General features: G+C 41.8%; 1 protein-coding gene across 3 annotated transcripts; it reads left to right on the top strand.

Moving 5' to 3' along the window:
- The first annotated feature begins 3,033 nt into the window (after nt 1-3,033).
- LOC121859500 (metalloreductase STEAP4-like) lies at nt 3,034-20,995 on the top strand. Of its 3 annotated transcripts, none has more exons than XM_042356350.1 (11): nt 3,034-3,121; nt 5,960-6,493; nt 15,724-15,897; nt 16,214-16,331; nt 17,057-17,262; nt 17,365-17,498; nt 17,635-17,762; nt 18,819-18,987; nt 19,154-19,359; nt 19,503-19,683; nt 19,907-20,995. In XM_042356350.1, exons 2-11 carry the CDS (start codon nt 6,078-6,080, stop codon nt 19,963-19,965), a joined length of 1,791 nt encoding a protein of 596 aa, XP_042212284.1. In that variant the 5' UTR covers nt 3,034-3,121; nt 5,960-6,077; the 3' UTR covers nt 19,966-20,995. The 3 variants fall into 3 exon arrangements, with proteins under 3 accessions (XP_042212284.1, XP_042212283.1, XP_042212282.1); XM_042356349.1 differs by having other exon boundaries at nt 3,039-3,148; XM_042356348.1 differs by having other exon boundaries at nt 3,039-3,153.
- Nucleotides 20,996-24,446: the final 3,451 nt, after the last annotated feature.

Below are 24,446 nucleotides of genomic sequence, written 5' to 3'. Positions count from 1 at the left end.
AGAAATCAAATTATGCACAGCTCACATACTGTACAGTACTAATTAAAAATAATATCTGATTATATACAGGTTGACAACCCTTTATCTGAAATTCCGAAAACCGAAAAGCTCTGAAAACCGATTTTTTTTGTAGAGCAAAACCCCCCCTTTTTTTCTTTTTTTTTTCTTTTTTAAATAGGGATTAGCCAACCCGGGCATAGACCACTGACCCACATCGGGGCCTGAGGGGCGAAATTGTAATAGTAATAATAATTATAATAATAATTATTCATTGTAAATAAAAAATTTAATAAAAAATACACCAAAATAAAATAATAACGATAAAAATAATAATAATAATTATAATAATAATAATAATAATAATAATAATACAGCAATAATAAAATAATAATAATAATAATAATAATAATAATAAAGAAATACACGAATGAAAGAAGATCGAAAGTGAGAAACATGACCTAGACCTATGAATTATTATTATTATTACTATTATTATTATATTTTCGCCCCCCAGGCCCCAATGTGGGTCAGTAACTTGTGCCCGGGTGGGCTTGTGGGGTATGAGATTGTTTGGTTCACACTCAGGATGGATGGAGAAAGGAAACTCACGATGTGCTCTCTATATACATGTTGTATTGGATGTACAATGCAGCTTGGTGCTGGGAAGGCAGCATGGTTACAAGCGTGATGTAGAGAGAGCTGGTTGGTGAGGACGCTCAGAGAAGGACAGCTTGTGGGTCGCCATGCTCGCCAGCGGGAGAGAGGACCGCCAGGCAGGCGGAGGAGGGAGGGCCGCCAGGCAGCGGCAGAGGAGGAGGTGTTGCTGGCTGTGGCTGTAGGTAGAGAGAGAGATCACCACGAGGTCAGGTCTTAAATAGCGGGGGTAGGCGTGGCTTAGCAGTTGACCCCCGCTCCGTGGTGTATGGCGGCGCTGGTTGACCTAGACCACGAGGCATACACTGGGGAATTGGTGAGGTCGGCTAGACAGCGACAAACAGCGTTTGTAGGGGAGAATTCCACTACAATACTCCCCCTTCCCTCCAGGCTGTGTAGGAGACTTGTTGTCTGCAGGGTTGCATAGCACATGTGAGGCAGAACGGGCGGTGCATGCCTCATGTGAGACAACGGCGATGGCGTGGATGAGCCGGTCGCTGGGGACAACTGTCTAGATACACAATATCTGTGGGAGTAGAGAGGGAGAATAAGGGTGTGTGGAGGCGATGAATTTTGTGCTTCCCTCACGGCAGGTACAGAGTCGTCAGATGCGCCTGCTGGGGTGTGTGGGCCTGGGTCAGGAGCAGGGGCTGCGTCAGCAGAAGCGGATGAGGGCTCGTGACAGCAGCTGGGTCCACGACAGCAGCAGGGTGCAGGACATTAGCAGGGAGTACCTGAGGGAGAAAAGAGGGGTGTGTGGGTCCGCACTCAGGAACAGAGGCCGCATCAGGGGCGGCAGGGGTTACTGCTGGGCCGGGGTCGGCGTCTGAGGCAGGACGGGTGTGCTGGGGTCGGTAGGACGTGGTGCTTGGGGCAGGAAGAGGAGCTGGTCTCTGCTTAGAGTAGCAGAGCTGCTCTAGGGTGTCTAACCTGCGGTGTAGAGACAGTAGCTGTAGAGCCGATGATAGCTGCTTCTGTGTGGATAAGCCAGTCTTCCATGTTGCTTGAAGACTGGGAGCGTGATCAGTTTCTCCTCCATCCTGTGTGAGTGCGAATCTCCGGGAGTCACCATTTGTGGGGTATGAGATTGTTTGGTTCACACTCAGGATTGGATGGAGAAAGGAAACTCACGATGTGCTCTCTATATACATGTTGTATTGGATGTACAATGCAGCTTGGTGCTGGGAAGGCAGCATGGTTACAAGCGTGATGTAGAGAGAGCTGGTTGGTGAGGACGCTCAGAGAAGGACAGCTTGTGGGTCGCCATGCTCGCCAGCGGGAGAGAGGACCGCCAGGCAGGCGGAGGAGCGAGGGCCGCCAGGCAGCGGCAGAGGAGGTGTTGCTGGCTGCGGCTGTAGGTAGAAGAGCCAGATCACCACGAGGTCAGGTCTTAAATAGCGGGGGTAGGCGTGGCTTAGCAGTTGACCCCCGCTCCGTGGTGTATGGCGGCGCTGGTTGACCTAGACCACGAGGCATACACTGGGGAATTGGTGGGGTCGGCTAGGCAGCGACAAACAGCGTTTGTAGGGGAGAATTCCACTACACCGTTGTTTCCATTTTCCCGTGTGATTTTATCAAGATTTATCTTATCCACGTTTTCATTGTGGATTTACATGATATATATATATATATATATATATATATATATATATATATATATATATATATATATATATATATATATATATATATATATATATATATATATGTGTGTGTGTGTGTGTATGGATTGGTAAATATACAATAAATATATATTTTTAGACAAAAATGGCACTCACTGATTAATATATCAGTTTGTGTTAAAAATATTCGTTTTCTATAGCTTACCCTCGTTTTCTTTATTTAGAGAGGATCTGCATTAGAATGTGCACAAATGAGGGTGGACTAAGGAGGGAGGAGGGAGAGTGGACTAAGGAATAAGGAGGGAGGGTGGAATATGGAGGGAGCAGGGAGGGTGGAATATGGAGGGAGCAGGGAGGGTGGACTAAGGAAGGAGGAGGGGTGGACTAGGGAAGAAGGAGGGAGGTGGACTAAGAATAAGGAGGGAGGGTGGACTAAGGAATAAGGAGGAGGAGGAGGGTGGACTAAGGAAGGAGGAGGGGTGGACTAGGGAAGAAGGAGGAGGGTGACTAAGGAAGAAGGAGGGAGGAGGGAGGGTGGACTAAGAATAAGGAGGGAGGGTGGACTAAGGAAGAAGGAGGGAGGGTGGACTAAGGAATAAGGAGGGAGGGTGGACTAGGGAGGAGAGAGGGTGAACTAGGGAGGAGGGAGGGAGGGTGGGCTAGGGAGGGTGGACTATGGAGAAGGGTGGGTGGGGGAGGGGAGAGTAGACTAAGCAAGCGCCAGGGTTTTGCTCCATTGGCCTACAGTAGTACACAGTGAGTGGTGAGGGTCATGGGAGCGTCAGTCGTGCCTCCTCCACCTGCTCTCCTCGTTCCGTCGTACCATCAGCGTGGCGACTGACAAAGTGACTAAATGGAGTGAATCAATCATAGTAATGTAAACTTATATCAAAAGTAGTGTGTTTAATAAAGTAATTTAAACATATAATATAGAAGAAATGTTATTGAAGGGAGTTGGTTTATTAATGTACCCCAAGGAAATGAAAGATCAGATGAGTGTGACGATGAGTGAAGTGAGTTAGACAAATGCAAATGACTGAGGGTAATGACTGTCTGGCTAACTTACACTGAGTCATGATTTAGACTGTGTAAGGTGACTCAAAGTGAATTAGACCAATGATAAACTTTTTTTTATCTGTGCCCATGCGTTGACCTCTGACCCCTCACTGCCCTATGAGTTGACCTCTGTCCCCTCACCCCACAAAAATATGAGTTGACCTCTGAGCCCTCACCGCCCTATGAGTTGACCTCTGACCCCTCGCCCCTACGAATTGACCTCTGACCCTCGTCCCTATGAGTTGACCTCTGATCTCTCACACCCTTTATAAATTGAGCCTGACTCCTGAGTTGACCTCTGACCCCTCACCCCCGATTTTACCTAACCTCTCGCCCCCTTATGAGTTGAACCTCTGACCTCTCACCCTTCTAATAATCAATTATACCATTAACTATTACAGGTCATTGAATTTATTTAATTTGACAATTAATCGAAATCTAACATCTTTCACCAGCAACTTTATTTCACGTGTTTTGATCACAACCAAAGCTGACAATCCTGTGTCACATACAGTAGATAAAGCTGGTGAGGAGAGACTGGTGACTTGAAGGGCTCGCTGGCTTACTGTACAGTCTTGTAAATTAGTAAATACTTCCCTCAGAACCTCTCTTCGTGTCATCCTTAGCGGCAGACTATAATTTCATTTCAAGAGACACCCGTAACACTTGTGGGAAAGGTGATATCTGTCGAGAATGGACTCTAACTGGAAATGTTTGACGTCAGGAAAATATTGATAGAACTCGTCGTCCATAGGTTCAAGGCGACCGTCACTACGGCCATTGCCATTCAGGACTTCGTCAAGACGTGAAAAAAAAGATGTGACGCTGCAGTTTAGTGGTGAATGTTTGAGTAGCATCATAGTTATGAGTGGTAGTTGTGTCTCTATCTTCTAATTTGAGGTTGAGGCCATTTAAGGTCTACAAGGTAAGCCAGTCAGGAAATAAGGTTCTCTAAATTAAAGGTAACGAGCAAGTCAAATTTTGTTCCAGCCTTGAGAAACTTCCTCATCTCTTCTCTCACACCATACTTGCGCACCAACATAACATACTGCCCTTTGAATGACAGAAAACATCGGTGTAAAATAGCAAGGGCACAATTCCAGGAACAACCCGGGTGTTCAAGGCACTATAATATTCATGAAGTTCACCACGTCCAGAGACACTCATAGTTGCAGTGGAGGTATCTTTGCTGCCAAACCTCGCGATGGATGACGTAGTGTGTTGAAATACTTGGGGGACTCTTCTCCTTGACCTTCAGTAGGTAATGAAGCAAAACGTGGCTCCATCAGTACAAATCTTGACCACTTTGTCCCATGATATACGTTTAATAGAAGAAATACAACATAGTAGCGCAAACATCGTCAGCTTTTGCGCTATAGTCTTCAACGGGAAGCCAACGAACATATCTCTGTTACATTCGCTATGAGACGTGTGTGGACAAGTAGTTGGGAGCACTGAAACGACTTGACCTTCTCTGTTTGAGGTGTTAGGTGTCATCCATCATTTCATCGACCCACAACTTAGCAGAAAAGTTGGGTAATGAATTTTTCGACAACTTCCCGTAATTCTCCTCCTCCACACGCATTCTGTAACAGTTTTATAAAGGTTTTGCCAATGATTTGGTGAATTAGTCTGAGTGGGACGATACGGTGAGTGGAACGGCAGAGAAAGTGAGTGGGACGACAGAGAAAGTGAGTGGGACGACAGAGGAAACGAACTTAAAACCAGTGCGTGGGATGACGGGCACATTCAGCTAAATCAACACAGAAAATGAATGGGATGACTGACAATTTACAAAGTGAGCGTGACAACTTACAAACTGAGTGGGGGGGGGGCGACTTGAGTGGGGGTGACTTAGAAATTGAGTGTGATGAGTTACAAGTAAGTGTTTACAACTGAAAGACACTTAGATGACTTTGGAACTGAGTGAAATCTTTACAGTGAGTTGAACGAGTGGTAAAGTGTTCAGTCTGACTTATTAAGCGAGTATGACAAATTATAAAAAACGGTGTAGTAATTTATAAAGTAAGTGTCATTATTAAAGAGTGTGTGTGAAAACTTAAGTGTGAAAACTGTGTAATAACTAACTGTGTGTGTGTGTGTGTGTGTGTGTGTGTGTGTGTGTGTGTGTGTGTGTGTGTGTGTGTATAAAATTGCAGAAAAAGTTTGACCACTTTTAAGGCGAGTTGGAGGACTTCAAGTGACTGTGACCACTTACATTAAAAGTGTCGTAACTTACAAAGCAAATGTGAAAACTAAAAAAAAAGTGTATTGGCTCACTTATAAAGGGAATCTGATAAGTTATAAAGTGAATGTGAATGAACAAAGTGTGACAATTGACTAGATGAGTGGGATGAAATGGTAAATCAATAACAAATTGTAAACTTAGTGAGACCAGTGAGAGATTCGGGCGTGTTAGGAAGGTGGACGGCTAACGGACGAAGCGTGACAGCTGACGTGGCCCAGAACTTGCAGTGTAAATTGTGTATTATTCATCTTAGTTTCAAATTGAATGCTGAATGGAGGTGTTAATTATACGAGAAAAAATAAAATATTCATGTGAAATGTATAAAATTTAATGGACTGATAATGTATCACCTAATAAGAAAAATTTGGTTTGTTCGCAGGCGAGACAAAATCGTACTCACGACAAAGAGCGAAACGTTACGAAGATGAGAACATGAGGATAAGACACGCCAAGAAGAGTGTTTACCGGTAGCAACAGATACTGAAGTTCCTCACACTATGTATAACGACAGTGAAAAGGGAGTGAAGAGAAAATATGGCTCCAGATTTGGACAAAACGAAAGCCTTAACAGCAAGAGGGAATCCACCCTTAGCCTTGATGACCTCAGTCTGGGGGAGAGTGAGATCTCCCTGCCGTCCTTCTCGACCAACAGCACTCTCCCTGTCCACGAGGCCGACTTCAACGCACACAATCTATCTGCCGGTTTCGGAGTCCAACCGAAGTCTAAAGAAATTCTGGGTCAAAATGTTACGAAAGGATTCCCTTACGATGAACTGAAAGCGGAGGAAGAGAAGGAGAGAGTTATCGGCGTCATAGGCAGTGGGGATTACGGCCGCGCCATCGCAGGCAAGATTGCACAGGCTGGATACACAGTGCTGATTGGCTCCCGCGATCCTACCAATCCTCAGATACAGTAAGTAATCAAATTTAACACATGGTAAATCTACATGTATGTGAGCCAAGTGGTCACATACGTTATACACTAACTTGAGATGCTGTAGACAATCACATAATTATGATAACACACGAGGCAAATTAGTTATGCAGCTTTATATAATACACTTTTTCCTAATTATCAACATACATGATTTATTCCTGTAAGGCTAAATTGTGTTTGTGTTCAATCAGAGCAAGACAGTATTATAGGTGGGAACACTCGTGAATGAGTTAGTCTGTGAGTGACGTTTAATATTAGGCAGAGATTTCTTTCATATGTACAGCTACAACTATCTGTGCATACTTTGTGGGAAACAATATGAGACCAAAGACGATAAATTTTGATATAAGAGGGCTGTCACTAGTCACACGTACAATTTCGGAGTATATCGATCCCCACCTGCACAGATAGTTGTTTTAGCTACGCACATTATTTTATACATAACACTACAGCCAAATTTATACATATCCTTATGGTCTGATCGTGGTTTATTTTAATGTATTTCAGCAGGTGTTTGAATAAAAAAAATAAATAAATGTGATGAGGATAGGCTAAAAAAATTTAGTATTGTCTTAACGGAAATATTATTATTAGAAGAGTCAAGAGCAAACAAGTCACCTTATGAGTTTTGTTTTCATATAGTGGGTTGCCAGAGCGCAGACAACGACCCACTTCAGCAGTGTCACGCAAAAATGAAAGCAGTAGCAGGACTGACTAAGAAGTGACCTTAAAACTACGGTACCCCTTTCGGCACACGAAGCGCACTTGGGATATAGATTTTCAACAATTCATAGCTAAAAAACCTCTATCGTAAAGTAAGCTATTACTCAGGTTCACACGCGAGAGTAAAGGTTAAGACTTGTTGGTGTTGGTACATGATGGGGCGGAATTCGGACAAAAGCCCTCGGACAAAAACCCCCTGGACAAAACCCTGACAGTTAAATTGCTAAGCAGGACAAAAGATCCCTAGTTAAAGTGCAAAATAGGTTAGGTTAGGTTAAGGTATTACAGTCATATGATTTAATAAATGTAATATTTTGTATGTCGGAGAAGTGTTCATAAACAATAAATGCAATAATAAAGAATAAACATAATGATTTAAACAATTCTTATTATTATTTATTTTGTCCTGTGGGGGGGGGGGGACTTTAATCCTACACTCAGGACGGAATTCCCGCGATGTTACGATCACTATTATTTTCATCGAGGTGTATGCAACGGGAACTATTAAAGCTATTAATCTGTTAGTTCGTCTCGCCTCTGCTTCACTGCATGTTTTCTGGTCAGTTGAATAAAATAAATTCAACAACAGTGTCATGGAGATCGTGGAAACGCCTCAAACAATTTACCCTTCGTAGACAACATAATGAATGACGAAGACCCGGTTCAGTACAGGGGACTACTTTTTTGATGTGTCATGTACCCTGTTGACGGCCAGTCCCAGCTGGTGCTCCACCTGTTGTACACGCAATAACTTCTCTGACTTTAATGTTGATGCTCTTAACACGCACGTAAACTACTAGTAAGGATTTATTATCACGCTCAGCTGATTCGTCAACTTCTAATGCAAATTTCGGAGTCTTCAAGTCCTTACACAGCTGCCATACTCAATAATGACTCGTTGGAACTGGTGATGCTCTGTCCCTTAACTCTCCATTTCTCCAGTACTGAGCGGTATTCCTTGAGGGTCACATATTATGGTCTTCCTCGTCGGGGTCTTCTTGCCGTACTGACGAAATTAAAAAAAAGATCTGTATTTTTCATTGATATCATTTTAGTCTGCCGTAAACTCATCTTTAGTGAATTGTTCGTTATATCACGGTTACCTAAAGCACTTTTCTACTTTTTATGACCAAATTTTGACAGTAAAGTGTGTCATTTATCAGATATTTTTTCTATGGTTTTCAGACGTCTTATATTATTTTCTTCTTTCGGTGATCTGTTATAATATAGTTTCTTGTGTTTTGTTTCTTAACCATTTTCTCAGGTATTTGCTTCACTTTTCACCACGATTAACGTCATCTGTCCACCTCTCGTGCCACCCACCACCTCGGCGTCTGTAGTGTCCTCTGTAATCTCTTGCATCTCATTTTCTCCGTTGACTAAACTTATTAATAATCATGGTCAGCGCCCATCGAAACTCCTGGTGTGACTTGTACTGTGTTAAAAATTCTCTTGTCTGAGGAGAGAAAACACTATAGTAAAGAAATTGTTGGTCAAACTCAGGCACCCAGCCTTCATTCTTTCACCTCCTTCAATTTTTTGGTCCATCAAGAATGTTTTCTACTGGTCTTCCATCATTACCAACTCTACCATTCGAATGTGCGTGTATCTCGGATAAATAATGTGCTCCAGGCGGGGCGTGCAAATATCTGTACTACGGTACACACGGACAGCGGCCCACTGGCCTTACTGTTTCGCGAGGAACCCGCCCACCCCATTTCATCTACAGTTGGTGTGAAAGACACTTGATATACGCGCGGCCGCGGGGTTGTAACAAACATACCCAAATAATAATAATAATAATAATAACAATAATAATAATTATTATAATAATTAATAATTATAATAATAATAATAATAATAATAATAATCAACAGATTATTGGAAGAGCATGGGAGCCAAAAGGCTGAAAATATACAATAATCAAAGATGATAAAATTGCACAATTGTGGAGTGGGTCACTTGGTTAACAAATAATATACAAGTAACAGTTCGTACAATGATAACACAGTGTTTTTCGCCCATTTAAAAACAAAATTACATAAGACAAAGTTCAGCGGTGACTACATATTTGCAGTAACAGCCCTACAGTACTAGTTTTGTATATACGCTGCCATGGTGACGCTTCGCAACTGCTTGGGTGATGTTTAATTGTTATATATTTTTTTTTTACTGTTTCATGAACTAAGAGGGTGGGGGCCTGACCGAGGCCTATAACTCATGCTAGGCTTGCTTAGTACACCATATAATTTTTTAATCAACTTAAGACGTGTGATGGATGAGCCTGGCATCTTCTATAACGTATCTTCTATAATGTATCACCCCCTGTGGTCTGGATGTAAGCCAGGTGAGTTTTTACTGGCACGGCACGGTATTGGCTGCCACCGGACATAAGACACGTTACCACCTTAAGTAGAATTTGAGTCTAAGACCAATATCAAACATAGACTTTTTTCATATTTAATAGAAAGGCGAGACAAATGTGCACATCTCTTGTATTTAATTATGTACTGGTTACCTGAACAGAGACACGCTATAAGGGTAACTTCCTAACCTGCAGACAATACAAATGGTCAACCTGAACGATGCTCAGCTGTAACTGTTGATAAGATTAAGGTTCAATAATATGTGAGTTAGTTTATACAATGAGTTGAAGGTAAGGGTGGATGGGGAGGTAATGTTTGTGTGAGATGGGATAGGTCTCGTGTTTGTACCGCAAGATGTATAACACGTCGTTGAGTGAGAAGTAACAAATATCAGAATAAGATTCGAATTGGATTAGTATACCTGATTACATTACGTGTTTACAATATTTAAAAATAAACAGTTGCATTCGTATAAATTCACAGCCGGGGAACATAATTGATAAAGTAATGAATGAATTATTATATTTTTTGATCATGCAGTTTTTGTGTGAAAATTATAAGTTGACAGTGAACCTAGTGCCTGCCTGTTGCTTTTACTCTTGGTCAAATGGTCGATCAGTCAGCCACGGCGTATAGTATTGGGGGGTAGGGGCCCGGGGGAGCTGCTGCCACCTCTACCATTCACAACTCCCACACTCCCTGACCACAAATCAATAAGTTCTACTGAATGAATAAACACCATGGCTTCTCCCTAACTGTCCTCCCTGCGTCGTCATTATCATCATCTCTTTCTCTCTCTCTCTCTCCGTTATTTACTGACCAATTGTTAGCTTTACTGGGTTACTTCATTCACCGTAACCTGCTATACATTGTTATCGATACAGAATATGATAGTCATTCAACCTTGTCTTCCCTTAACGTCAAGACGGACAAAGCTTTCGTATGTGTAAGAGTACTACTGTTTCTTTACCTTCACACCTCGAGACAGTCAGTAATGTTGACTTGTTCAGCGGTAATGAATAAAGGTGTAGCGATAGATATGGATATTTTGATATGAATGCAATATACAGTCTCTTTCAAGATTCTTCGAACATTGCTGGATACAGCTGGCAACTCTAGGCCGTTTGTTTACTAGTACGGAGTATTTTCTAATACGAAATACAGCCCAACCATTAATTAAACAATGGAGAACTAAGTAACCAGTCACCCATCAAATTTTACATCCATTCATAATTTTTACGTACTATAGTAAACAAACGGCCTTGAGTTGCCAGCTGTCTCCAGCAATGTTCACTCCACGTCTCTCCAGAGAGTGCAAATTAAGATGCTACGATGTTTAACCTGTCTCTGTACTCAAGGTTCCTAGTGACTGGAATTGGTCTTATCGGTCTCCTCTTCATTCTTTATAGAGATTCTGTATCCATTTTGTAGTACGGTGACCAGAACTGAACTGGGAAATCCAAGTGAGGTCTCACAAGCGCAAGATATAGGTTTTAACTCCCTGCCTAATTTAGTTTTGTCATAATTTCAAACACTAGATGTCAACATTCCTAGCACTAGATGTCATCATTCCTAGCACTATATGTCATCATTCCTAGTACTATTCATCATTCCATCATTCCTAGCACTATATGTCATCATTCCTAGCACTATATGTCATCATTCCTAGTACTATTCATAATTCCATCATTCCTAGCACTCTTCAAAACCAATTTAAAATCCTCATTATGTAAATCACCAAAATATATCAGAGTGTTTCAGTGCGTTACCCAGGAGTTACGTGTCGGCCCATTGCTGTGTGTACTGGCGGTTGTGAAGGTTACCGCGTCAACATACGGGGTCACTAAACCCACCGAGAATTTGATGTCATGTGTGTATTTATCAGGAGCCTTTTAGGTTATACCTACTTGCGTGTCTGCCGCTCCTCCCTCTCTACCCCGCCCCCCAGTCTCTACCCCACTCCTCCCTCTCTCCCCCGCCACTCCCTCTATCCCTCACCCCTCTTTCTCTCTCCCGTGATGAATGTATTACTCTCTCAATAATTCAGTACGATTGTTCAAATCTTAAAACATAGAAAGTATAATTAATACTCATCCATTTACGAATAGAGAAGAGGGATAAGGAGTACGTCTAAACTTATCATCAATTATTCAGTCCTAATTACCTTGGCCGCACGAGGTGTTGGAAGAGGTAACCTTGTCACACACAGTTTTTAGTTTTTTAGTTCAAAAAATTTCTTGACAAAGCTTGGAGTACAGTTTGCCTATTCTGAGTAATTCAGTCAGGTTTTGACACTGAGGGTGGTATCACTTCTCAATGACACGCAGGACAGAGGTTCAAACACAAAGGAATAGATCATATTCATTGACAGTATATGTAGGTCAGATTCATGTGGGTTGATGTCGCTGTTCACTGCCATGCAGGACAGAGGTTCATACACAAAGAAATACATCATATTCAACCAGTTTAGAAAGGTTATAGTCATGTGGGTGATGTCACTGTTCACTGCCATGCCGGACAGTGGTTCATATACATTGGACGTCATATTCTAATTGAAGACTAATCAGTGTGGGCTAATAAATTTTGGATAAACAGCAAGAATGTCCCAAGCACCCCCAATTCAATGTAGTAATTACAGAGTTTATGATACAATAAGCCAGGTGGCCTGAAGTCTTTGAGTGTCACATTCAATAATATAGTGTTCAAATGTATGCTTTAAAGGTTTATCACAAGGTTTACATGCTGAGTGTTCCAGTATGGGTACAGCGTTACTAACTTGCCAGATGTGTCTGTATCCTAGCCTAATTCTGGCCACAACTATATCACATTGTCTGGTTCTGTCCTTATGCTGGCCACACCAGTACCTCTTGTCACAAAATTTGTCATATTTACTAATGCTACAACTGCCAGGTCTCTGCATTTCTCAGTTCTTCTAGATCAGAGTTCATGATTCTGACTTGAATGTTTTTAAGTACAGCATTGGACAGGCCAAGGTCACGGTCAACATTTTCTTTCTTACATGCCTCATTGGCGAGTCTATCAGCACAGTCATACCTAATTCCAACATAGGACGGAATCCACACAACTTCGATACGAGAGTTGTTCTCATTGTCAGTTATCACATTTATTTTAATATCAGAGCTGGCGTCGTCACCGCTGGCAAGACTTTATGTACATGTTTATAGTTCAGTAAAGAAAAGGGGGGACCGGTGGTAGAAGCGGTACCGTTCTTGCCTCACAAGCGAGATGTCACGGGTTCCATTCCCGGGCCGGTGAAAGTTGTTTGGACATACTTCCTAGCCCCCATTAGTCCCTGTTCACCTAGCAGTAAAAGTAGGTACCTGTTGTAAGTCGAAAGTTGCGAATTCGTATTCAGGGAAAGTTGTTGGAGCTTCCAATAACTTGATGACATAAACCACTGACTCTTCAGGCTTCTACGCCCTTGACTCTTCAGGCTTCTACGCCCTTGACTCTTCAGGCTTCTACGCCCTTAACTCATGAGACATAAAGGCAAGCATGAACTTAGCATGCTTCCCTGTTGGGCGCTGTAAACGCTTCACCTTACACAAGGATGTACAGTAGGGGAGTGCCCAATAAAAAAAAGTAAAGAAAAGCAGTAGCTCCATCAGGGGTAAATTACAGCCTCGTTACGTAATAGTGTATCTGATGATTAGGTCAAGGTCACCTGCAGTTTTTAGTGTGTGTGTTTGTGTGTGTTGACGTTAATTAAAGGATCCTCTTAGTCTCTTTACTCCAGGACTAACACCCGAGTAATGATAAGGTCTACACTACACTACACTCAACATATTTCTCGTCCCAACACAGTACACGGAGAACCAAGGTGTTATATAAGGCAAGTCCTGTTGTTGAGTATGACGTCATATCTCCTAATAGCTATATTGTTCCTGGGGTGTTAATTATACTAGTGCAGTTATCGTAGGCGAGATATCATTAAACATCGATTTAATGCATTATTGTGTGGATTATGACGTCATAGCGTTCATTATTCCGTAGATGCAAACGTACATCAAATATAGGTCAATTTTTCTACAGTGTGACGTATACGAACGATTACAGTTGAGCATGTTAAACTCCGGCTAATCAATAGATAGAAAAAAAAAGCTCTACAGTTAGTGGAATTGTTTGAGTATTGTCAGGTTCCAGGAACTAAGCACAGGTGTGTTGTTGGATCAATAGCTGAATGGATTCTATCATGGAGGTTCCTGAACTCTCTTATTCATTCCTCTCCCTCACACTAGCGTCACATTCCTCTCCCTCACACCAGCGTCACAATCCTCTCCCTCACACTCGCGTCACATTCCTCTCCCTCACACTATCGTCACACTCCTCTCCCCCACACCAGCGTCACATTCCTCTCCCTCACACTAGCGTCACATTCCTCTCCCTCACACTATCGTCACACTCCTCTCCCTCACACTATCCACACCAGCGTCACATTCCTCTCCCTCACACTATTGTCACCTCCTCTCCCTCACACCCATTCCTCTCCCCTCACACCAGCGTCACATCATTCCTCTCCCCACACCAGCGTCACATTCCTCTCCCCAGCGTCATTCCTCTCCCTCACACCAGCGTCACATTCCTCTCCCTCACACCAGCGTCACATTCCTCTCCACACCAGCGTCACATTCCTCTCCCTCACACCAGCGCCACATTCCTCTCCCTCACACTAGAGTGCCTATAAATCACATTATTTGTTGTCCAGACGCCCCACTACACCCTGACAGTGACTCATAAGGCAGGTATCCACACTCTTCATTAGTGTGACTCGTATGGGTGGTATCAACACTCACCCTTCATACTATACACACATCTATAGTATGTCTCCCTCACACTAACGCCTCATTAACAACAACCACAATCTGAGCTGACCCACTGTATAAACTAAACCTATAGACCTTGCTATAACCTATTACACCTTTTGTCACGGAATAACCCCCCCCCCTCTAAAAAAAACGACCATCTAGCTAGCTATTAACTATTACTACCTAATAGCTCACCAATCAATATCCAGGTTCCGACTATAACTACTGGGCGGACCCTCATATACTGTACTACGCACTCCCTTCTTTATCTTTAATACGTCTGATTTATATTACTGTAATGAGAAGCGACAACACAAACTCACAATTACCAGCTTCTAATTGTAACACTAACTTGAGATAGTTAAGAAAGACAAATGATTAAATAAAAGTAATGAAATTTTGTATCAGTTTTTACTTGATTTTTTTATTATGAGAAGTGTTTATGTCCAGAGTTTTCAATAATTGTAATAAACTGCATCTAATTTGACTATATATTTTCATACCATAAGAATTAACATTAATTCGTTTAATTTTATCACTACTTTCAACATTTGTTTTGGTAAGTTGGTCACCAGCACAATCACGGTAGAGTATTAACCTAACCTAATTAACCACGGTACAGTACTAACCTAACAAACCACGGTACAGTATTAACCTAAACTAACAAACCACGGTACAGTATTAACCTAACCTAACCAACCACGGTACAGAACTAACCTAACAAACCACGGTACAGTACTAACCTAACCAACCACGGTACAGTACTAACTTAACCTAACCTAACCAACCACGGTACAGTACTAACTTAACCTAACCTAACCAACCACGGTACAGTACTAATCTAACCAACCACGGTACAGTACTAACCTAACCAACCACGATACAGTACTAACTTAACCTAACCTAACCAACCACGGTACAGTACTAACCCAACCTAACCAACCACGGTACAGTACTAACTTAACCTAACCTAACCAACCACGGCCTTACTTCCAATTCTGTCTAGGATATTATATAATAATGATCACTATTTACTGTAACCTTGGCAACGTGTGGCGGTCAATACAGTACTGTACGGTATATATTTCCACTGACCACTGGCTGACGCTACAGAACCCCCCACACACACATACAAAACAAACATAGTGCAACCACACAACCACCTACAACACACACAGTACTAAACCACTTACAACACGGTACTAAAGACTAGATCTCTATTTCGTAACACCGCTATACTCTCAACGATAACGATAACAATACAATAATGTCATGTTTGTGTTTGATCCAGAGACTTGGTGAGAAAGAAAGCGGGCACACGGCTGGTGACTCAGGATGAGGCAGCGAGGGCCAACACGGTGGTGGTGGCTGTAGGGCACGACCACTACCAACGCCTCCCTCTCTCACTCCTCCGTCATAAGGTGGTGATTGACGTGGCCAACTCTACCTCCCCACAACCACTCAGGTAAGAATTTGGAAACTCATTAAACAATATGTGAGAGAGTATTATGACGATTACTATTGATAATACTCCTGCTGACACTGTTTAATTATACTGAAATACTTTATCTAGATTACTGTTGTCCTTTCTTCACTTACGGTAAATAGAACGTGAACTTAATACTCCCGAAGTAACTTTAATCCACATATTGGCGTACAGTATAGCTTAATGTTTATACCCTGTAAGTAGTTGATGCTAATGAGTTTTTCCATCATGTTAATAATTGTTGTTAATTATACGGCGTCATTAATCTATTAATTGAAGAGTTGACTTGAAACAGTTTGCCGAGCTACGCAGAGAAGTTGCAGAGTTTGTTGCCAGATGCGTTTGTAGTGAAGGCTTTCAACGTGCTGTCCGCCTACGCTCTGGAGAACAATGTGCAACAGGCAGCCAAGCAGGTCAGTCTTCTCCCTGATATGTTGTTTTATAAAGAGGATAATAATGCACAACTGAAAACACACACACACACACACAATATTAATGACCTATGTTGTAAACTGTGTGAGGTCAAGTTTTAATATGAACGAGTCCATTACGTCAGCCAGGTGGTACATTAAGTTAATACTCTTCTTTTGTGATCTATATAATGATCTGTACGTAATGTGTAGTTGGGAGTTATAAATTACAATTACATAATGACGTGACTGGAATGTTTGATAAGTAATGCAACTATTGATCTGGGAACTACACGTGTTGTTACGTAGACACTAAAATAAATTATTATGTCGTCAGGTATATATTTTTTTCTAGTCTATTGTCGTCATACCTGTTTTCACCTCTCGTGGATAATTGGTGGAGTGGATAATGATTATACTGTGGTAAATTGAGAAGTGTTGAATGCCATATGAGTTTGTTTTGGTATTTAGAATTTATTACAGAAGATAGGAATTAATTAAGTGAAAGCAGCGTCATGATGAGGATATATAATACTGATGTGATATTTGCATGGAATAAGTAACAGCAGAAATGTAATGGAATATAATTTGGGTGTATAATTACATGTACCTAACTGCCATTATTGAGTGTCAATTAGTATACCCGATACATATAATACAACTGTAACTGTATTTCTCCTCACTGATGTACTGTATGAGTATAAGGAGTCCGTGTTTGTGTACGTCAGGTGCCGGTAGCGTCAGACTGGAAGGATGCTCGTGGTCGTGTGCTGGAGATGGTCAAACACATGGGGTACTGTGGTGTGGACTTGGGCCCACTGAGGGAAGCGCGGTACATTGAGGCCATCCCACTACAGCTCATTCCTGCCTGGAGGACCCCACTCATTCTGGTCACTGCTCTCTGGCTCCTACACTACCTTGTCCTCCTCTTCAAGTGAGTCTTAAACTACCTGTGGCTGCTATAACAGGTGTGATCACTGTGTTATATAGCAGGTATAGTCTATCATCGTATTATCATCACTGGTTGTTGTGACAGGTTCCAGGTGTGTGGAAGTGTTAAAGAGGGTGAGTCGTGGAGGGATTCAACACTCAAGCATTTGGCTCTCCTGAACTTCAACCGTACTACAGCCATCACTGCTCTCTGGACCCTCACTCTGTGTTACCTCCCTGGTCAGTGAGTGATACCTGAGCTCTCTCTCTGTGCAAAATGGAATACGATAAAGCTTGTGGGGTTCATCAGTTTCTATGTACCAGAATTTCTACTAAAGCAACTGGCCATACAATCAACATTACCATGGTTTGACAGGTGTGGGCGCCGCCTACTTGCAGCTGATATGGGGCACCAAGTACAGACGATTCCCAGGGTGGCTCGACAACTGGCTCAAGATGAGGAAACAACTCGGTCTTCTCATGTTGTGGCTCTCTGTTGTTCACGTGAGTTACTGGTGACGTCATTGTCTCTTGGTTCATTATGGGGGCGGGGGAAGGGAGGGTAAACGCCGCACTCGTTATTTTCTACCGGCATGAGGTTATTTACTCCAATTTCTAGGTTGGTTGGGTTGGGTTGGTTGGTTGGTTACAATACAGGGACAAAGACAAGGTGAAGCTGAGTCGTAGTACAAAATAGCTTAGACAGGACAATAGTGGGTGACGGAAGACCTTTACAGAACAAACCTAACCTAATCTAACGTAGCCTAAACCTAATCCAACCTAGCCTAACCTAAACCTAATCCAACCTAGCCTAACCTAAACCTAATCCAACCAAGCCTAACCTAACCTAATCCAACCTAAACCTAACCTAACCTAACCTAAATCCCCAGGTAGCGTTAGGGTGTTTTATCATCAGGTGTAATAATAATCTTTGGTGTGTAATCTTACCTGTCCAATTTATCATTCACTGTCAATGATAACATTTCATAGAGTTACATAAAAAACTTTGTTACCACATATCGTGAAAATATAACAATAAAATAAAAAAACAATCATATTAAGCTTGATAACTTTGAAGTAATACTAACTCGTAATTTCATTAGCCCTACGCAGAAGCCTTCCTTTATACCCCAAATGTAAATGGCAAAGGATTATGTTATTATTTTATCTTTGCCGGGAGGAAGGTGGGGGGCGGGCTACGGATCTGTCTCCATTATAATTTATCTTTTATATTTTACCCTCTTCGCCATTGATCAGCTCGTTAGCCGCTAGAACGGTCGGTCACGTATCTGTTACACATTGGCTGATGTACGAGTGATAGCCACCAAACGTGTGTAAGATAGATTGTTTTGGGGAATAATGAAATTCTTGGCATGTTAGGTTGGCACATCCCGATACATATTGTGCAGATAAAACAAAATATATTCTTTTTCAGGAGAGTGGGTAGGAGAAAGGCAGAGGCGAAGACTATGTTTCTTTACAGTCAACGTTACATCTATTTCCATAAGTTTTAAGTATTAACATATCAACATCATAATTTGTAACTATATATATTGGCAGACTTGTCTCGGTCTCGCCATATGGTCGGGCGACTACGATGCCTTGGTGTGGGAGCCGGCGACTGTCATATCTGTTGACGTCAAGGTCAACAGCACCTCCTTCGTGACTAGAGAAATAACTATTCATAATTCCAAAATGAGTCTTCAGGGAGAGTTATTCCTCACAATGGGTATGGTCTTATATTTCGGTTGTTGGTACAGTACGTGAAATATAGGGAGATGAAATAAAATAATTTAGTTACCCTTGTTGAGAATTTATAGAGAATGGAATAATTTATCTGTCAAAGAAAATGTAAACATTTCTAGGGTAACACTCGAAAAAAATTGTATACGTAGGGACGCTGTCGATGTGTATTACCTGCATCCTGGGCGTGTCATCACTACCATCTGTGTCAGCCACCCTGACGTGGAGAGAGTTTACCTTCATACAGAGCAAGTTAGGATGGGTAGCACTGCTGACAGCCACCGTCCATGACGGTCTAATTGGGTGGGGATTCTCTCACTCTGACTACACCGTGTGTTCCCTCCCCTCCGGTGCTCAGGTCAATATCAGTCGACTTTTCATAACTTTCATTATATTTTTGACAGACTTTTATTTTGCCATAACCCATCTTAACTTGGTGTCAATAATATGATATAATCCCTACCCCACTCACCCTTCACTCAGTAACACGTGATCTTACAGTACGCTCTACATATCCCGCTACTGACAATTCTACTAAAGATGCCTCTGTTGTGTCCGTGTGTCGATAACGCTCTTCAGAAGATCAGACGAGGCCACGACAGAAAACCAAGACCCAGGCCTCCCTCAGTACTGCCCTCATCCACCACTACCACCCACCTCGACATGACCAGGAGGAAACGAGGTTATTTATTACTCTTATTTTGAGAATTAGAAACAAGATAACAAAATAACTAAAAATAATATTATATACAACTTCTGCTTGGCAATGTTTTTGTGAAAATATAATGCACATGACACTGTTTATGCATATACAGTATATTTGTGTGTGTGTATTTTATATTGTATTATGAGTGTAATATCTGTATCCAAGACCAGCAGTGTTCACCTCGCCTCTTCTGTTACAGACCATAGAGCGTGGCAGTCACAACACGTACAAGTTCAACCCTACGTCATCCAAGCCTGAGAGTTGCGCCTCAAGCCAGGTGTACTGCTGTCTGTTCTATCATCTTGTCACTTTTATCAAAATTATACATCTGTTACCAAAAAAAAATATCGAGTTACCAGAGAAGCAATTCAGCTGTATGGTATAAGTAATTAATAACATCATTATTAGTCTTATAATTTTGTTTGTCTCTTTGTAATTGACTACGTTCAAGGAATGGATGAAAGACAATTATTTGAATATTTAAAAAAAATAATGTCGAAATCACTCCATTCAAAGGTTTCACAGAACGAGATGAATAATTTTAATGAAGATCAAATAATGTTACAACTTATTTTATAGTAAGAGACAAAATGTATAAGTACTGTGCTGTGTAATATTCTTCACGGCACATCACAGAAAACGACGCCTCCAGATCAGCAGCCCCGAGCAAGTCAGTACAACTAGAACATTCAGTTGGAAAAATGGAAATGATGAAACTATGTGGGAACTTTTCTTAGAACTTTCTTATATTACCTCAAGTGTAAACTTTTACTGCTTCACTGGAAATGTCGTCATGGGGGCATATAGCATTCAAATTTGTATGTTACTAATACGATCAGTCGTTTATTGGGTGACCTTAAATGGTAAGTTTGTTTTTATTCTACGATGGTGAAATGTTAACCATTCTCAATCATTATTATAGACGCACATGAAAGTGGACCCATTGGCTGAGACCTCATCGCCAGTGAGTAAATAACAACTATAAAAACACATTACTCGAAACACAAAAGGAATTCATAATCGTAACCAAGAACGAATGGATTATCACACCTAACCTAACCAAACCAAACCAAACCAAACCAAACCAAACCAAACCAAACCAAACCTAACCTAACCTTTTGTGAACTTGTAGCCCACCACTGTAGATGTTATTTATACAGCTCTGATATTTACTGCTGACAGGGACAGTAGACATGGAAACGTCCCATTCCATCGGCCTCTGTACATACACGTCCTACCTCAACTGTTGTCATCCTTACATCACACATTTCAAAATAATTACACTTCATCTCCTTTTTTTTCTCCCCTGTAAGTACTTATACTCAGCACACACACACACACACACACACACACACACACACACACAAAGGGGCTCACGAACAGACAAACGACACTATTGCTTTACTGAGCATCTTGAAGGTGTCTGGTATAATTTCGTCACTGGGAGGTCTTCTTGTCCAAACTCTGCAGTGTGTGTGTGTGTGTGTGTGTGATGGAGGTGGGAACTGCAGGGGGATTTCAGTAGCGCAGAAAATCATAATATTACACCTCCTGCTTCAAAATGTTATTATGGTACTGCACCGTCTGTTTCAAAATGCTGTGATACCGAACCCACTACTCTAAACTGATGTGATACCGAACCCACTACTCTAAAATGATGTGATACCGAACCCACTACTCTAAAATGATGTGATACCGAACCCACTACTCTAAAGTGCTGTGATACCGAACTCACTACCCTAAAATGATGTGATACCGAACCCACTATTTCAATGTGCTGTGACGTTGCATTTACTTGTGAATCGTTTAAAATCGTTCTCAGTGTTTTAGTTTATCGCCACTATAGTCAGCTGAGTGATTTATAAACTGTTATATATACTATACAAAGATTGATATACCCTGTAAGTGTTTGGTATGTTACACTAAATAAGGATAGTTGCCTAATAGCCATACCGCAACCTTACCTTAGCTACTTTAGGTTCGGTACAACTTGGCTTTGGCGGTAAAAGACGATTTAAATGAAATAACAAACTTTACCATAAACAAACTAATTTATATTAATTTGTAACAATAAAAAACTTATCCCAATTTAGCGATATCGTCAGTTGTCTGTTTCATCTTCTTCAGCGATTATCCCCATTTAGCGTAACATACTGTATATACCCCCCGTGTGGAGACTCGCCCATCGCTATATAAATGATAACATGTGGACACGCTCTGTGACTCACTCTGTTATCATTACAAAATACAGATAATCGTGTTTAACATATATGTGTTTCAATATCCTTCAACAAATAACAGGTAAATGCCCGCGCCCCCTAACACACACACACGCGCGCGCGCGTCAGCCAGAGAAAGTACAGATGAGGGCCTGCAGAATCATGCTCGGCGCAGACTACTCCGGCTACAACAACGCTCTCTCCACCCTGGAAATGCCATCCCTCAGTGACCTCCACCACCACGCACTAGCAGGATTTGGCAGTGGACTACTGCACCATCCTCGTCATCGCCACCTACTGCCACCTGCAGTCCCCCGCCCACCTCGCACAGTCCGCCACTACAACAAAATTCAACCCATAAGAGCCCGCACTGATAGATATAAGAACAGCACCATCCCATCTATTGTTAAAATAACAAACAGCTCCTGATTTATGTACTGTACAGCCCTGTAAATGTATTGAATGTATATCATTATGTCTAAATCACATGCAAGTTTGTATATTTTCAGCCACCGGCTGCAACTCTATTAATAAACCGTTTATTATTATTATTATTATTATTTACACTGTCCTACTGTCAATATACTTGGTTTTGAGATGACCTGGAGCATTAACTGGTGGAGTGAAGGGTCGTGTACAATTATCACACTAGCTGTTTGATATACTGTACTTGGTGTCCGGTGGAATGTAATTTTTCGTGTAGTAAAATATCTTGTATTATCATTCACTTGTCATCTGAGGAAGGACCAGCATAGACAAGAGAGTGTTTGGAATGTTATCACGATCATATAGACACAAAAAGAAAGATATCCTCGCCGATTTCCCCAGTGAAAAGCCGGATAACTAATTTAAACTGGCCGGATATCCCCAGTCCAGACTACTTGACAACACTGATGAGGACAACCAACATCATCAGCACTAATGCCACGTAAGCACTACACTCACCCACGACTCACATTAGCCACTTGTAGTTGTAGCCGACCTGGATGAACAGACCACAGACAGCGAGGAATAGTGGTCGTTGTTGTTATGTTATTACTGCACTACAAAAACTAAGGTCTTGGAACGCGTAGCAAGGTTAGTTATCAAACTATCACATTAACAGTTTAAAATTATGAGATATAAAACTCTCTGTGTAGGAGAGGAGACTGGCCATCTGACTACACTACCCAACTCTGCCAAAGAACCACCAAATTCCCCAGACGAGTTATACCTAAACATCCACACAGACGAGACCTACAGGAGTGACGGATGCGATACCTCCGTCTAGATCACTTCAGCGGCCTTGTCTTCATTGACTGAGTAGTATGAAGGAGAAGCACTGTTCCTCTCCCTCCTTGTCCACCGCCTCGTCCCTCTGACCTGGCAACATAAGACAACTGAGGTGGACGTGTTATGGGGCTTTATAGCACTATCTGCATCAGGTCTTCTTGTTAAAGGTCAAGTCTATATATCTGTCCTGTGTGTATATAGCCCCTGAGGAAGGTAGAATCCAGAGAGGAAGATTAGCCGCAAAAAAACACGGGGGGGGGGGGTGAATATACAACACTTTGTCCTTGTGTGTAGTTTCCTGTAGAGTTGGGCGTGTGGTCCCTGTATATGTAGTTAAACGAACCTCTATCCCAACGCCCATAGGAAACAGAACGTTGCTGATATGTCATGCCAGGCCGTGTGAGCCAAGGAAAGCACTCTGAAGGTGGGAATGAAGCGATGGATATACAAATACGTTTTTGACACGATAGCGGTGGTTCATGAGCCTTGCCGGAAACAGCTACGGGATGTTATCAGTGCTAATGAAAGATACGTGACAACAGGAAACAACAGAGAGATAGCTAGTCAGTCCTGCCGTTTTACTGTTCATTTGTCTTACTGTTTGTCAAAGCTTAATATTAAAACCTTTTGCGTATGATGACTACTAGGAATTGCGGTATTTTAGTGGAGGTTCAACTATAAGCCAAAGAAAATGTGTAAGGTATCTAATTTATTTTATTTATCATTTCAACACTTATCTACTAACTTGCTATTCGGGGGTGTTGATCTGTTCTTTGTTATGACCTTTATTAACCAGTGTTAGTACAGGAGGAGACTGTAGTACCTGGAGAGAAAACCTGCCATGTTTGGTAGTGTTGTGCAGGGTAACATACACTTTCTCACATGTGTTGGGCCAGGACTTGAACCCAGGACAACACGGAGAGGTACACAGGCTATCGCTATACCAACAACGTCTCCCCGCTAACTATGCATAACTAACTAACTAAATTAATTAAAAAATAAATCAATAATACAAAATACTAAAGCACACAAGATCCTGTTCGTGAATTAATGGCTGGATTCACGTTACCAATCCGTCTTGAGAAGCACCATATGTATCTACACCCTTGACGTTCAGAGCTGTGTGTGACCTGTGATCGTGCGGTTGACCTCCTCTACCTTTGGGGGCAGTATGAAGTGTTACCAATGGCTCGATCAAGTAGTTATGGCGTGAGAGAGAGAGAGAAAGCAACTATTGACTGAGGAGAG

The sequence above is a fragment of the Homarus americanus genome, unplaced genomic scaffold, assembly GCF_018991925.1.
Source record: "Homarus americanus isolate GMGI-L3 unplaced genomic scaffold, GMGI_Hamer_2.0 scaffold7626, whole genome shotgun sequence".
In the NCBI taxonomy this organism is placed as follows: Eukaryota; Metazoa; Arthropoda; class Malacostraca; order Decapoda; family Nephropidae; genus Homarus; species Homarus americanus.
This window is presented reverse-complemented; position numbering and strand designations above follow the sequence as displayed.

Excerpts from the sequence above, each read along its gene's own strand:
- LOC121859500 (XM_042356350.1), top strand. The coding sequence starts at position 6,078 with ATGTATAACGACAGTGAAAAGGGAGTGAAGAGAAAATATGGCTCCAGA. Across the intron at positions 16,332-17,056 it reads TGCAACAGGCAGCCAAGCAG|GTGCCGGTAGCGTCAGACTG; the intron begins GTCAGTCTTCTC and ends TGTGTACGTCAG. Across the intron at positions 17,499-17,634 it reads CACTCTGTGTTACCTCCCTG|GTGTGGGCGCCGCCTACTTG; the intron begins GTCAGTGAGTGA and ends ATGGTTTGACAG.